At 39.1% G+C, this 13,153-nt stretch overlaps 1 protein-coding gene across 1 annotated transcript in view; it reads left to right on the forward strand.

The window, feature by feature from the left end:
* LOC149467533 (uncharacterized) overlaps positions 1 to 11,947 on the forward strand; it is a 38,282-nt gene extending 26,335 nt beyond the window's left edge. The window contains exons 12-15 of the mRNA XM_089671496.1: positions 3,288 to 3,359; positions 4,956 to 4,991; positions 9,625 to 9,698; positions 11,760 to 11,947. Of these exons, the coding sequence (XP_089527622.1) occupies positions 3,288 to 3,359; positions 4,956 to 4,991; positions 9,625 to 9,660 (144 nt within the window). The 3' untranslated portion in view covers positions 9,661 to 9,698; positions 11,760 to 11,947. The remainder of the gene's footprint in view (positions 1 to 3,287; positions 3,360 to 4,955; positions 4,992 to 9,624; positions 9,699 to 11,759) is intronic.
* Positions 11,948 to 13,153: the final 1,206 nt, after the last annotated feature.

Genomic DNA, 13,153 nt, shown 5'->3' on the forward strand with positions numbered 1-13,153 from the left:
CTATGGGATAGGAAGTGAAGGGAAATCTCCCCAATGAGACACATACTGTATGGCAAAAAAAACTGCCAGAGGTTATAATCCTCGCTTACTCTATTCAAAATGAAAAAACAAAATGCCTATAGTTCTTTAAGCAAAAGCTGCTTAAAGAGATCTGTGATTGCAAAGAAGAAAGCAAATTACTTACCTATCCTACTACTTGTGAGTATTGAACACTGCTTCGATGCAGAGAAACCCCGGGGTGAAGTTCCTTCTGAAACAGACACTTCTGGCAGTGTCCATCTGCTGTGACTTCCACTGCATTTAGTGATCTTCCCACCATCCCCTCATCATTACTGTATCCCGAACTGCAACCCTTGACAGGTATACACTGATCATTAGTACCCTCTGTGTATCAAGGTTTCCAAACAATAACTTATTTAAAGAATATGTGGTAAAATCTGTTTTATATCTGACTTCAGTTGCTAAAACATTGCATTGTTAATAGATTTTTTTCTTTATAAGTGTATGTACCCCTAGACATGCCTAAAGTATCTCCTGAGATACATATGGACCTGGTTGATAAGCTGTGCTCTAAATTGAGGAAATTATGTTTGTTAGATTATTCTAAAGAGCCAAGACAAGATTTATACTTCAACCTGCAACCCTAAACTAACTATCTTACTCACTTAGTGCAGCTGACTGAGTAGCCTTAGTATCATACCAATAAGACCTGACCTCATAGCCACACAAGTCACACTGAGGCTCGGAGTGGAGAAGATGAACAAGACAGTTTCCCAGGCAGTACACCTAAAACTGATATTAGAATTGAAAGGATCCAACGCTGCACTAATTAAATTCACGAGTTATAAATGAGCATAAATACATCCGCCACTTTAAAAAAAAATGTTATACATTCCAATATGACAAGGTAATCAAAATATTCCACAGAAATAAATAAATGCACAAATAAATAGTCCTCAGTGGCTGCATTAATGACTGTTCCTGGTTCACCACACCAATTCCTCAGTGAGTGCACCTGTCTTCATGCACCTTCATCACCTTTTGTGATAGAACCACCACCACCAGCCTCTCACCTTAAGATATGGACCTACTAGATTATTGATTATATAGCGCTTGTCCCTTTAAGGGTAGTGGAGATTTAGCTTCTGTTGAATTAGGAATGTCCTCTTGTTCTCTTTTGAATTTCCTGACATCATGCCCACAATATAATAAAATATCATAATGTTTTCCGTATATAACAAATTTATTTAAACGAAAAGCTAGAAAGACACTCACATTAAAATGTGCACTGGACTGGTGCACAACATAGTAAAAGCATTCCAGCACATAGATCCCCTCTGGGATATGGAATCCGTATCTTGTGAGCAAGAGCTCCCACAGGCAGATATCTCACATACTCATTCCCTTGGTAGTACATCGCTTGCTCCGTGTCTCTACATTCTCCTCGTTTGTCACATGATCTGGAACACTACATCATTGGCTCCTAGCCCTTATACATTACGCCATGAGCGTGGCTTCATCAGAAGGTTTGGAGTCGGCTGATGCTAGCCGTCTTTTGTCTATACCAACTGTTTATACGTATCTATGGCAACACTCTCATCGTCCACTTGTAAGCCTTACTCATCCTTAATTACTGAGTGAATATAAATAGCATGTATAGATATAGCAATATTTACTCTGTGCAGCGATACATCGCTCAACAGCCTGAAATCCTAACTAGTGTATATTTAAAGAACCCGCTAATGGTTACAAAGTGTGGTTCCCGTTTACAATATATATTATAACATATGGTAATCTAAAATGTATATTTAATAAATCATGTAAAAATTATGTATATGCATAATAAATCCATATAATTTACAGAATTAACGAATCTCTCTAAGATAAAGCACTCAATCAACATTGAGTTCTTTCGGTACCAGGGTTTCATAAATCCATTTGGATTTTGCCTTACTTAACCAGTTCCCGATCCCCATAGGAGAATGATGGCTGAGCGGGACTCTCGTCGGTCTGGGTGGGCTTCATATGATGTCCTCTCGGATCGCTGCCTTGCATGTGCCGCGGCGAGATCTGTTACTGTCAAAAAATTTGAAAATACTTGTGAGCTAAAATGTGATATTCCCTTATTGTGCAAAAACTGTTGCTAAATGATTAATTAAATAAACCTAATAAATATCCATAAATAGGTAGTGCAGCAACACTATACACATACTCATAAATTGTGCATAAAAAATATATATAAATATTACCATATATGTCGCGCTCTACAATGTGCATCTAAATATCAAAACCATATAAACAAATATACAAAATATTAAATAATAAATTGAAAATGCAATGAACAAAGAGTGCTAAAAAAGTGCTACAAACAGTGCAAAACTGTGTAAAGTGCATATTAAATATACTATAGTCCACTCTGTGCTTGCAATCTTGTTAGTGTCAAACTCTGTGCCGTGGAACACTCTCGGTGCAAAATAATAGGTGTCCGCTCACCTCCTGTCTTAGCCAAACCTATTGTGTGGCTAATAATGCGCAAAATGTGGCCACAGTGTTTCATAAAAAAAAAAAATTATATATATATATATATATATATATATATATATATATATATATAGTTAAAAAAAGAGAAAAAAAAGTAATTAAATAAATAATTTAAAAAAAAATTTTTTTTTTTTCAACACGGTCACCAGTCAGTGTCTCTGATCGCCGCCACACCAGTTATATGATAACGCTGTACTGCTTAGTGAAAGTATTTGAAAAATAATATTGTGAAAATTAGTTTTTTACAATATCTTCATTTTCAAAAATTATGACAAACAATTACAACTTCAAAAAACTTGCCATGCCTCTTACTAAACACCGCAGACTGTCTACTTTCCAAAAAGGGGTAATTTTGGGGATATCTGTACTGTCCTGACATTTTTGGGCCTTAAGAAATGAGATCAGTGCAGTCAGGATTGACCAATTTTCAGATATATGCCATAGTTTACGGACTTTATAATTTCCTACAGACTAAATAATATACACTAATTTTGGTTATTTTCACCAAAGAATTGTAACAAAACACATTAGGCATACACTTAGAAAGAACAACAACAAGAAAAACTTGAGTTTTTCAAAATTTTTGGTCTTCTTTTGTTTATTGAAATACTACCAAAAAAAGCTAAACTAAAATATACAACAAAGATATAAAGCAATAAACACATTAAATAATGCTACTTTGTATTAACCTCTAACAGTCTGTGTGGTTTTAGGATTTCACTAATTTATTTGTTTTATTTTTTAAGGAAACATTTCTGGGATCACTTAGCAAACAAGTACTTCAGGGTCTGATTGAGAAAGTACTCCTTATTGCTGCGGTAAAATGTTCTGTTGGTTCATGATTTATGTATGCATTCCTCATTCTGCTGTATACAGCTAATATTACATTAGGCAAATTAGGAGTAAAGCAACCAGGAATCAAAAAACACTTTTTGTTTTTTAATTTTCCAGAATAAAAATTCCGCCTAACTACTTTACAGCTGAAGAAAAATAAAAACTTGTAACCTCTATGTAGCACTCTGCCCTTAGGAGTTGCTGAAGATTTGGGTCCTCCTATAGTCCTGCACAGCCAGGCAACACGCATTTTCTCAGAAATGCACTCCATAGACATTAAACAGTCCTTAAACTTATTTTTTAGGGTAGAGGGATGCATGGGATGCCCAAGGAACAGTAAACTGGGGACAATTTCCTGGCAACTATGTACAAGAGCAGGATAGGAAATTTTCTTCTGGGAGAGCTCTCCAGCCTCTCCTGGTGTACTACCCCAGACCCTAGATGAATCCTCTTCTCATCCACCTATCTGGAGGAAATCCCTGGGCAAGGGGATCCGAAGCTGCCACTTTGAGCCCTGGTTCACACTAATGCGGTGTAGGAAATGCAGTGAATCCTGTTTGTTTCCCGCACTGCATTGCAATTGTACAGTATCCAAGCGAACTGTTACGAGTGTCAATGTTAAACGACACCCCAAAACAGATCACAAAACACAGAGTGATTACCAGAATTTGTATCGCATGGGTGTGAACTCTCATGCGATGCAAATCAGGTGCGGGAAAAAAAGGGTCCTGCGTCTTTTTGGTGCAGATGCGATTTGAGCCATACAAAATGTATGGCTCAAATCGCACCGCAGACATTGCATGTGATTTTCACGGGAATGCGGTGTGGTTCCTGTGCAAATCACATCTGATCTGCCGCACCGCATTAGTGTGAACTAGGGCTAAATGTTAACAGTCCCAGATGAGGGCTAGTCAGGTTTCACACCAGAGTGCCCTCTCCCCCTCTCTGGCCCAGGGGGTGTAGGATTACTCACTCAGTCCGATCCTGTGAGCTAATAGGGTTGGTGGCTGCTTTCAGGCCTTCTGCTGGGCTGGCTCCTTCCCTGGCTCCAAAGGTGTTCCTTCTTTCAAGGTCCCAGCCTGTAGGTAGGCCCCTTCCCACTGGGCCCCCTCCCAGGCTCCTACATCTCAGCCTTCTCTCACATCTTCCACCTGAACTCTTCTCCTGCTGAGCAGGCTCATTCACACTTAAAGGCTGCCCTGGCCCCATGTCAAGCCTCCTGCTTGGGGATTGGCCAGTGTCCTATAAGTGTGCAGGCCAGCTCCTCCTCATCCCACCCACTGCTTACAGAACCTTCTCTAAGTTTCTAGAGCAGGGGGAGGTATCAGGGAACTCACCTGCAAAGCCCTCAGCTCTGGCCTAAAACTGACCCTCTGACTCAGCCCAGGCTACTACTCAGCCTTTCTTGCTGAAAAAAAGTAGCTAGCTCCCCCTAGCTAACTAGAAGGGTGCTACATTTATGTGATGTTTCTTTACAGCTGCAAAAATGTAACAGCATGAATACCTAAACAATATTCCACTGTTTAAATAGCTTTATCTTAATGTGTTAATTATTTTATCTTATGCTATCTTTATTATAGGACTCCAAACTGATTGCTGATATTGTATGTCCGCTGGTAAGTTTGAAATGCATTCCTTAGTAAATACGGCTTTGCATAAGCTATTTATTTTAAGCAGTATTATTTTTGAGATTCTGCATTGTAAGTATAATCTGCTTTAGGTTTGGATAAATCATATCTAAAAGTATAAACATTTCTTTAAGTACAGTTTATCTACAGCAACAGTCTATGATCAAAGACAGAGTTCACTCTAACAATAAGTCTAGGTTCACACCTAAGCAGGTTGCGTTTGAGGCGTTTCTGCATTGCATTTTGCCTTTTTGCACTTACATGTTTTACTTTTTTTGCCACGTGTTTGATGCGTTTTGCTTTTGTTTTCTTTTTTATAATTTTTCTAGTTGCTAGACAGATTTTATACACAAAACGCATCAAAAACGCATAAAAAATGTGGCAAAAATGCAATACATGCTTTTCCGCAGTGTTCCCATTGAAGTCTATGGAACCAAAAATGCAAAATTTTGCATTCAAAAAAGGTCCCTGACCCTTTCCAATAAAAAAATGCAGAGATTTGAACCTGTCCCATAGGAGATCATGTTAAATGGACTGTACTGCATTTCTGCAAATCGCTGCAAAAACGTATAGGTGTAAACAGAGGCGTTCCTAGGGTTGGTGTCACCCAGTGCAGTAACACTTGGTGACACCCCCTCCGACATTCCCCGCAGAATGGATCGGATCTGCGGATTGAGTAGAATGGATCGGACTCCGATCCATTATGCTCAATCCGCAGATCCAATCCATCCTGCGGGGATCGTTGGCTCTCTTTACAGCTTACCTTTACTTGGAGCAGGTCCGGTGTCACCCCATATAGGTTGCATGCCGACGACCTCCGTAGGATGGTTTGGATCTGAGGACTGAGCATAATGGATCAGAGTCCGATCCATTATTCTCCCCAATCCGCAGATCTGATCCATTCTGCGGGGATCGTCGGCTTGCTTTACAACTCACCTTTTCGTGGAGCGGGTCCGGTGTCACCCCGTGCGGTCGGTGTAAACTGATGCGGGCTGCACCTCCCGCACCTGCCTTGGGATGCCACTGGGTGTAACCTAGGGTAAGGGTTTGTTCACACCATGGTGCACATACGTCAGTTTTTCTGCATGCGTTCTGCAAGGGCACAGCAAAATCAATTGTTCTCTATGTGCCCTGCTCACACCATTACACTAGTATCACGTACAGATTGTTTCTGCTCAGGGATCCAACATGTATAAAACTCATTGAAGCATTCATGAAAATTGATGTAAACTGATGTCTCTGCAAGTGAAATTTTCAGTTTCCATCCGTTTTTCTGCACATATAGTGTGAGGGAGGCCTAATAGCATCATTGATAATGAGGGTGAAAAAATAATTATGTCCAACCTTTATGTTGATTTTCACACTCCACTGCTCCTAAAGAACTAGTCTGGTCTAAACCAAATTTTCTCTAAGACTCTTTAGACATAGTTTTATCTAAATCTAAGCTGTCAACAATTCTAATTTCTAAAGTTGTTCTATCCACTAATGCACAAATACAGTGATGTCCTAAACAAGACCCCTCTCAAGGTTTTATTCTGTGTCTGCCCTGCTTTAGGGTCATGAAAACAGTACAGAATTAAAGCCTAAGGCTACTTTCACACAGAGGAGTTTTTGAAGCGTTTTTGCATTAAAGAAGCGCCTGGAAAAATGCTTCCCTATGTATGTGAATGTATATCTATGTATGTTTTCACACTGAGGTGTTGCACTTGTGCTGCGGTGTAAAAACTCCTGCTTGCAGCATCTTTGGGGCATGTTTGGTGCGTTAAAAAACACAACCCAAATATGCCTCTTCCCATTGAAATCAATGGAAAATGCTGGGAAAACGCCTAAAAACCAAAGCCTCTGAGAAGCGTTTTTGGTGCACTTTTAAGTTGCGTGTCCTTTAAAAAATGCTCACAAAACGCGGCAAAAGTGCAGTTAAAACGCCTGCGTCTTTTTGCTGTGTTTTTGTGGCCGATCAATGTGAAAGTAGCCTGACTCCAGCTTTCTCTCACTTTAAAATAGTTACATTGGATCAAGCAGGTCTCGCTGTCAGCACTGTATAAACTGTATGTCGCATCAACTACATACAGTATACAGCCCCATGTTTTAGCAGCACCTGAGATAGCGCTGCTCAGCCATTCACATGAAGCTTAATGATTTCTAAATGAATAGAAGGTTTCTTCTGATTGGCTGAGCTGGATAGGCAGGGAGATGGTGTCATGATCTCCATCTCAGCCAATCAGAGGAAGCTTTGCACTCATTCGGAAAACACAAAGCATCCTGTGGATGGCTGAGCAGTGTTCCAGTTCTAGGAATGGGATGACAAGTCCCTGTCCTGCTGCCCGAACACAGCTCTGTATACTGTATGAATCTGATACTACATACAGCTTATTCAGGACTCTCAGCGGGTTCATATATTATTGAAGGTAATAGTTCTTTTGGACCAGCCTGGTCCAATTGAACTTATTTAAAGTGATAGAGTTTGGCTTTAATTTACATAATGACAGAGTACAATATATAAATTTAGATAAATTGTACATGCATGTTTAACCCCTTGCCAATGATGTATGGCATATGTCGGTAGCAGCAGGGGGTTTTGTGCACACGTCCAAACCTAATCTTTCATATTTTACCAAACGATTGGCTAATATATTGCATTTGTGTGCACTAAAATAAAGTGGTTGTAAAGGTTAATTTTTCTTTTCTTAAAATAATGAAGATGTTATACTTCTTTTCTCTTTGCAATGGTTTTGCACAGAGTGGCTCTGAACCTCCTTTTTTGGAGTCTCCTGCTGGTGCTCTCGGCTCCTCCTCCCTTCAGAGTGCCCCCCATAGCAAGGCTCTTGCTATTGGGGCACATGTGTGGGCTCAAGCCAGGCTGTGTACATCTATAGATGCACACAATGTGCCCCACCCCCCATTTCCTCTTCAAAGGATGTGATTGACAGCAGCAGGAGCCAATGACTTCTGCCTCTGAGTCCTGTGAGTAGAGAGAAAGCAGGACTACTGCTCTCAGGCACAATGCTGGATCAAGAAAAGACTCAAGGAAGTATTTAGAAAGGGCTGGGAGAAGTTGATTATGGACTTTTTTTTTAGCTTAATGCAGAGAATGCACTAAGGTGAAAAAAACCTTTAGACTTTAACTTTAGTGTATTTTTTACTGAAAATTTGCATTTAATAAACCTTTGTAATGATGTGACATAAAAAATGAAACTACCACCATTTTATTCTCCAGGCTCTCTGTTTATAGACAATATATACAGTTTGGGGGTTTTAACTAATTTTCAGGCTTAAAATGATTTTAATGTGTAAAAACAATGCAATATCAGCTCAGGCAGTGGGTTAAAGGAAACAAACTTATCAAATACAAGCCTATCAAATACAAACATTATCAGCTCCTGCAGATTTGGTTCAGAGTAGGAAAAACAAAACCCCTTGGGAAACTGTTGCTATTTTATTTCCACAGAGGAGGAAAAAAAGTCTTTCTTGACATGCCAAGGGCAGTTGGATCAAATCCATGGACCAAACTACTGCTCTACTGACCTTAGTCTTTATGACTTCAGTAGTTGCAAAAAAATCATTCATTCCTTTGTTAAATTCCATTTTCTGTGTCATTATTAATCATGCAGTAAAGCATTCTACAGCTTACACCCTTACTGTAAAGAAATTCTTTCTAGACTGATGATAAAATCTCCTTTCTTCCATACACAGCGGATGTCCCCTTGTACTCTGTACAGTCCTCATAATAAAAAGTCAATTCACCAAATTGTTGTATTGGCTTTTGACATATTTAAATATTTTAATTAAATTACCTCTAACATGTCTTTTCCAAACCAAAGATACTCAAGTTTCCAATCTTTCACTGTAAGAAATTCCATGCCTTTTAGGGCTCTCACATTGATGGCCGGGGAGGGAAGTAAAAAGAGATGGTAGAACCATCATTCAATAACTCCCCCCACCACCCACCTAAATTCAAACATTGCAGCAAATGCGGGCTGTACACATGGCATGGCTGTGTCAATTTTAACTCAGCTCGCAGAGTATGACAAGGTGGCAATGCCTGTGAAACTCACCTCTGAAGTCAGTGTGAGCTCACTGCAATTGTGGGCCCAATGCTTGGCTTGTGATTGCTGTGCAGTTTTTTTAAATCAAAATCACCCTTGATATTAAAAAAAAAAAAAAAAGCAGAAATCCAAAAAATGGCAGGATTGTCTGTCAAATGCTGCTATGCCACCCTCTGAAAAGTAATCCACTGCATATTGCTGTTCAGAGGGCATTCCGCACTGCCACCAGTGTGAACGACCTCTTTTCTGTATTGCTACCTGCCTCTGTATCCAAAGGTTCTTGTCTTTATTAAATCATGATACTTAAAATGTCACCATAAAGTATAGCTAAGGCCTTAATCCATAAAAGGCAATGCTTTTTCCCGTGGTTCAATCAGGCATCACATAGTCTTCCATTTTTGCACTGCAGTCTGAAACTTAAAAATACAGTATCTATATTTTATGTAAATTTCAATAGTCCAAATATTGCAATGCAAACGTGACATGAAGCAATATGGTTCCTTACTTTTTTAAGTTACTGTGTATATATGTATATATATGTATATTTATATATATGTATTTATTTTGTTCCCAAGATCGACCCAGATGATCTACTAGGTCTTGGTCGTTAGGGTGGATGGAAACAGCTCATGACATTAATTACCTTGTGGTAAGTTGAATATTATATATATTTTGTTTGATACTTCTTTGATGCATCTACCAGGATTTTACTTCAAGAAAATAAAACAGAAGGGCTTATAATGAAACTTTATTTTAGGAAAAGCTTACCCTCACGTTCCAGCAATAAATGTGATATGTTAATGTGTTGCTAACTGCACACAAATGTCAGCAACTCCGTGCAAATACGTTTTTATTGAATATGACACCTTTAGGCACAAGACTTGTATGCCTAAGTTAGTATTAATGATCAAAACTGAGCTGTCTGTTGATTTATGATATTTCTCCCAAGCAGCTGAGTTCCAGCCTGACACTAGTGTTCGCTCTCTCTACCCAGCACTGTCAGGCATAGTATACCACCAAGGGCTGTCCTGAGCTTGATGTTTTACGACCTAAAAGCTGCTAAAGTTTTCTAAACTGAGAAACTGTTCAAGCAAAAAAAAAAGTTGTTCCTCTATTAACCACTTGAAGATCAATGGTCTCTCAGCTAATGAGGAGGCACAGACCACAAAAAGCAGCCGCTCTTGTACACATCGTTGGATGCGACTGGGCTCAGGTAAATATTGGGGAGGCTGTGGGGGAAGCTGCATACTGAAAAAACCTTCAGCCTTTAGAACCGCTTTAAAGCACTTTGTAGTAGAATTTCCACTCATTGTTCTGTTAGAGTTTGTGAGTTCAGTGCTATTTACTATGCCACCCAAAAATATATTTTGGACATGTCGTTAGCAGAGGTAAAGCTGACATCCATGCTACTTAAAATATAAATGGCTAAAGGGGTAAGGAAGCTAGTGGCATCAGTAATTGTGCGCAGACTGACATATGCAACACATGTTAGCATTTCCCTCTTTTATCCAGACAGTTGAATAATCTCATACTTCCACAACAATCACCTTTAACGAGTACATCACACATTTGCAGTTGCAGGAAAGCCACCAGACTATGACATTGTGACATGGAATCAAGATGGGTTCCAAGGGAAGAGACAGCTGAATCCTGAAAACATAAAATCCTTCATTCCTTTGGGTGATGCCAGTGTCACAGGAGTGTTGTGTTGGCTTTGGTGGGAGGATTGCAATTTGGCAAATGAGTTCCCTTACTCTGTGTAAATCGGATTTGGTTTCTAATCAGTGTGGCACAGATGATGAGAAAATGAATAAAGTCTGGGAAATGGCTCATGGTATGGAGGTGGAGAAGACATTTTTGGGTGAAAGGAAGAGAAGCAGGCAGAGCAACTTGCTTGATGCAAAAAAGAATAGGTAGATTTAAGGCCTGTAAAATTCTATAGGGTAGAGAAGGTGACAAAAATCTGATGAGTGAGTTGTGGTCAGCATAGGAAAACCACAGCAGAGTAGTATAATAACTGAGCAGACATGGATGATGGATGAGGGTACTAAATACCTCTGATTTTCATCTTGGATCCCATCAGTGATGCCATTGACCATAACAATTTTCAGTTTCCTGCCTTTTATACGTTTTTCTGGTGCACAACATAACAAACACTATCACATTTGTGGTCATCGATACCACATTCAGCATCAAAAAAGGCATAGACTTCATTACCATCATAAGTAATGACTCAATAATTGACTGGATCTGTAGGCTGGGTAAATTGTCACAGTTTGCCATACAAGTGCTCTGATGAGCAACCTTCACTGTCTTTTCTGAGAAGGTATTTACTACAACGGCATCATAATATGAAAGTGCACTAAGTTTTAGAAGATTGAAATTAAAGAAAGTTTTGGATTCAAAATTCATGAACTGCAAATATTTCAATATTATCTGATATGAATTAATACAGTGCTAAGAGACTAAGAAGTAATTTTTCACTACATATACTATATTGTTAACATGACCTCTGCTTTTAAATGCATTGAATTTCACCTAATTACTGATCAAAACACTACCCAAAGTTACATCTTTAAATCTGAATAATCTTCTTGTCAAGTTTTTGTGTGCAGACAAGAGATACACATAAAATATTCTTCATGCTGCAGTACTGAATGCATTATATTTAGTTGTTTATTGATATGGCTAATTTAAATTTATTTTCTAGGTGCATTTTGAACTTCAAAACGTAGTGAATAGGACAGCATGCATGAAAAATACAAAAAAAATATAAAATTAAATCATGAAATATACCTTTTTGATTATTTTTCTGATTTTCTTACATTTCCTTTATATGTGCCACAAAACTCTTAACTGTAACTAAAATCTCTAATCAATAAACTTCCTTCAAATTAATGGCTTGTGTGCAGTTGTGTTATTTTTATCCAGAATATTTAGAATATTATGTAAAGTATACAGTTTAATAATTGGGAAGGCTAACTTCTAAGGCTTTCATTAAAATGTATTGTACTACATTCTGAACATGTTATCTGAAGAACATTTAAATTACCTTGATTTTAAATGTAAAAATGAAAATCTTGCCTAACATATCTGAGAGAATTTAGTAGGGATGATACCAATATCAGTATTCTCATAAGTACTCATGAAAATGCTCCTAATACCCCAAACCAATGCTTTGCAGTGCGATTTGCATCCATACAAAATGAATGGGCACAAATCGCACTGCAAAGATTGGCATGCAATTTGAACAGGAATGCAGTGCCATTCCTAATCGAATCTCATGTTGTTTCCCCAACGCTTCTGCTGCAAATCGCACTACAAAGTATCGGTACTCGGTATCAGCGAGTACTTGACCGAAAGTTTCTGTACTTGTACTCGCCGATAAAAAAGGGTATTGGTGCATCCCTAGAATTTAAACTTAGTAGGAATAAATACACTAGCAGTATATAACCCAGTTATATAGGGAGAGTTTACATACATATCATTTGTATGCTGTATCCTTACAATTATTTTCCATAGCCAGTACTGAATTACTAGAGATAGCAACAGATAATATCCTATGGTACCAAGTGCGATTTGTACATTTCTGCTTAGTCTCTATAGGCACTGGACACAGAAGCAAAGCATCCCTGGCCTCCAAAACTTTCCCAATGAACCCCTTGCTGTTCAGTGGAGTAAGAGAAGGAGAAGAAGCGCCTCTAAGTGCAGCATACCACTTTATTAAGGTTGAAAGGTAGAAACACTCACATGGTTGAGGTTGATATAAGCATTAAAAAACCGTAGTAGGTTGTAACATCGGTCAGATGGGTGTACAGGGTGAAGAGCTGTCATCAGAATGGAGGATGGTGTAGTCAGCATGCCGCTGGAGCAGCGTGGTGGCTGGAGGGGAACAGCTGAGGAGCCGGCCAGCGTGCACGTCCTCCCTTCAGAGCTGGGTGGAACGCAAGCTGGAACGCAGCGGCGGCCTGGCCGTGATGACGTCAGATACCCAGAATGCACTGCGACACATTTCGGAGCATTCCCTGGCCTGCGAAGGTGGAAGTGCGCTCCTTTATCAAGCAGGGGGAGGTGGAAGAAGGATGTTGTCTTTATACGGAAATA

This window comes from Staurois parvus, unplaced genomic scaffold (genome assembly GCF_062004578.1).
Source record: "Staurois parvus isolate SC_StPar_1 unplaced genomic scaffold, SC_StPar_1.0 ptg000106l, whole genome shotgun sequence".
Lineage (NCBI taxonomy): Eukaryota > Metazoa > Chordata > Amphibia > Anura > Ranidae > Staurois > Staurois parvus.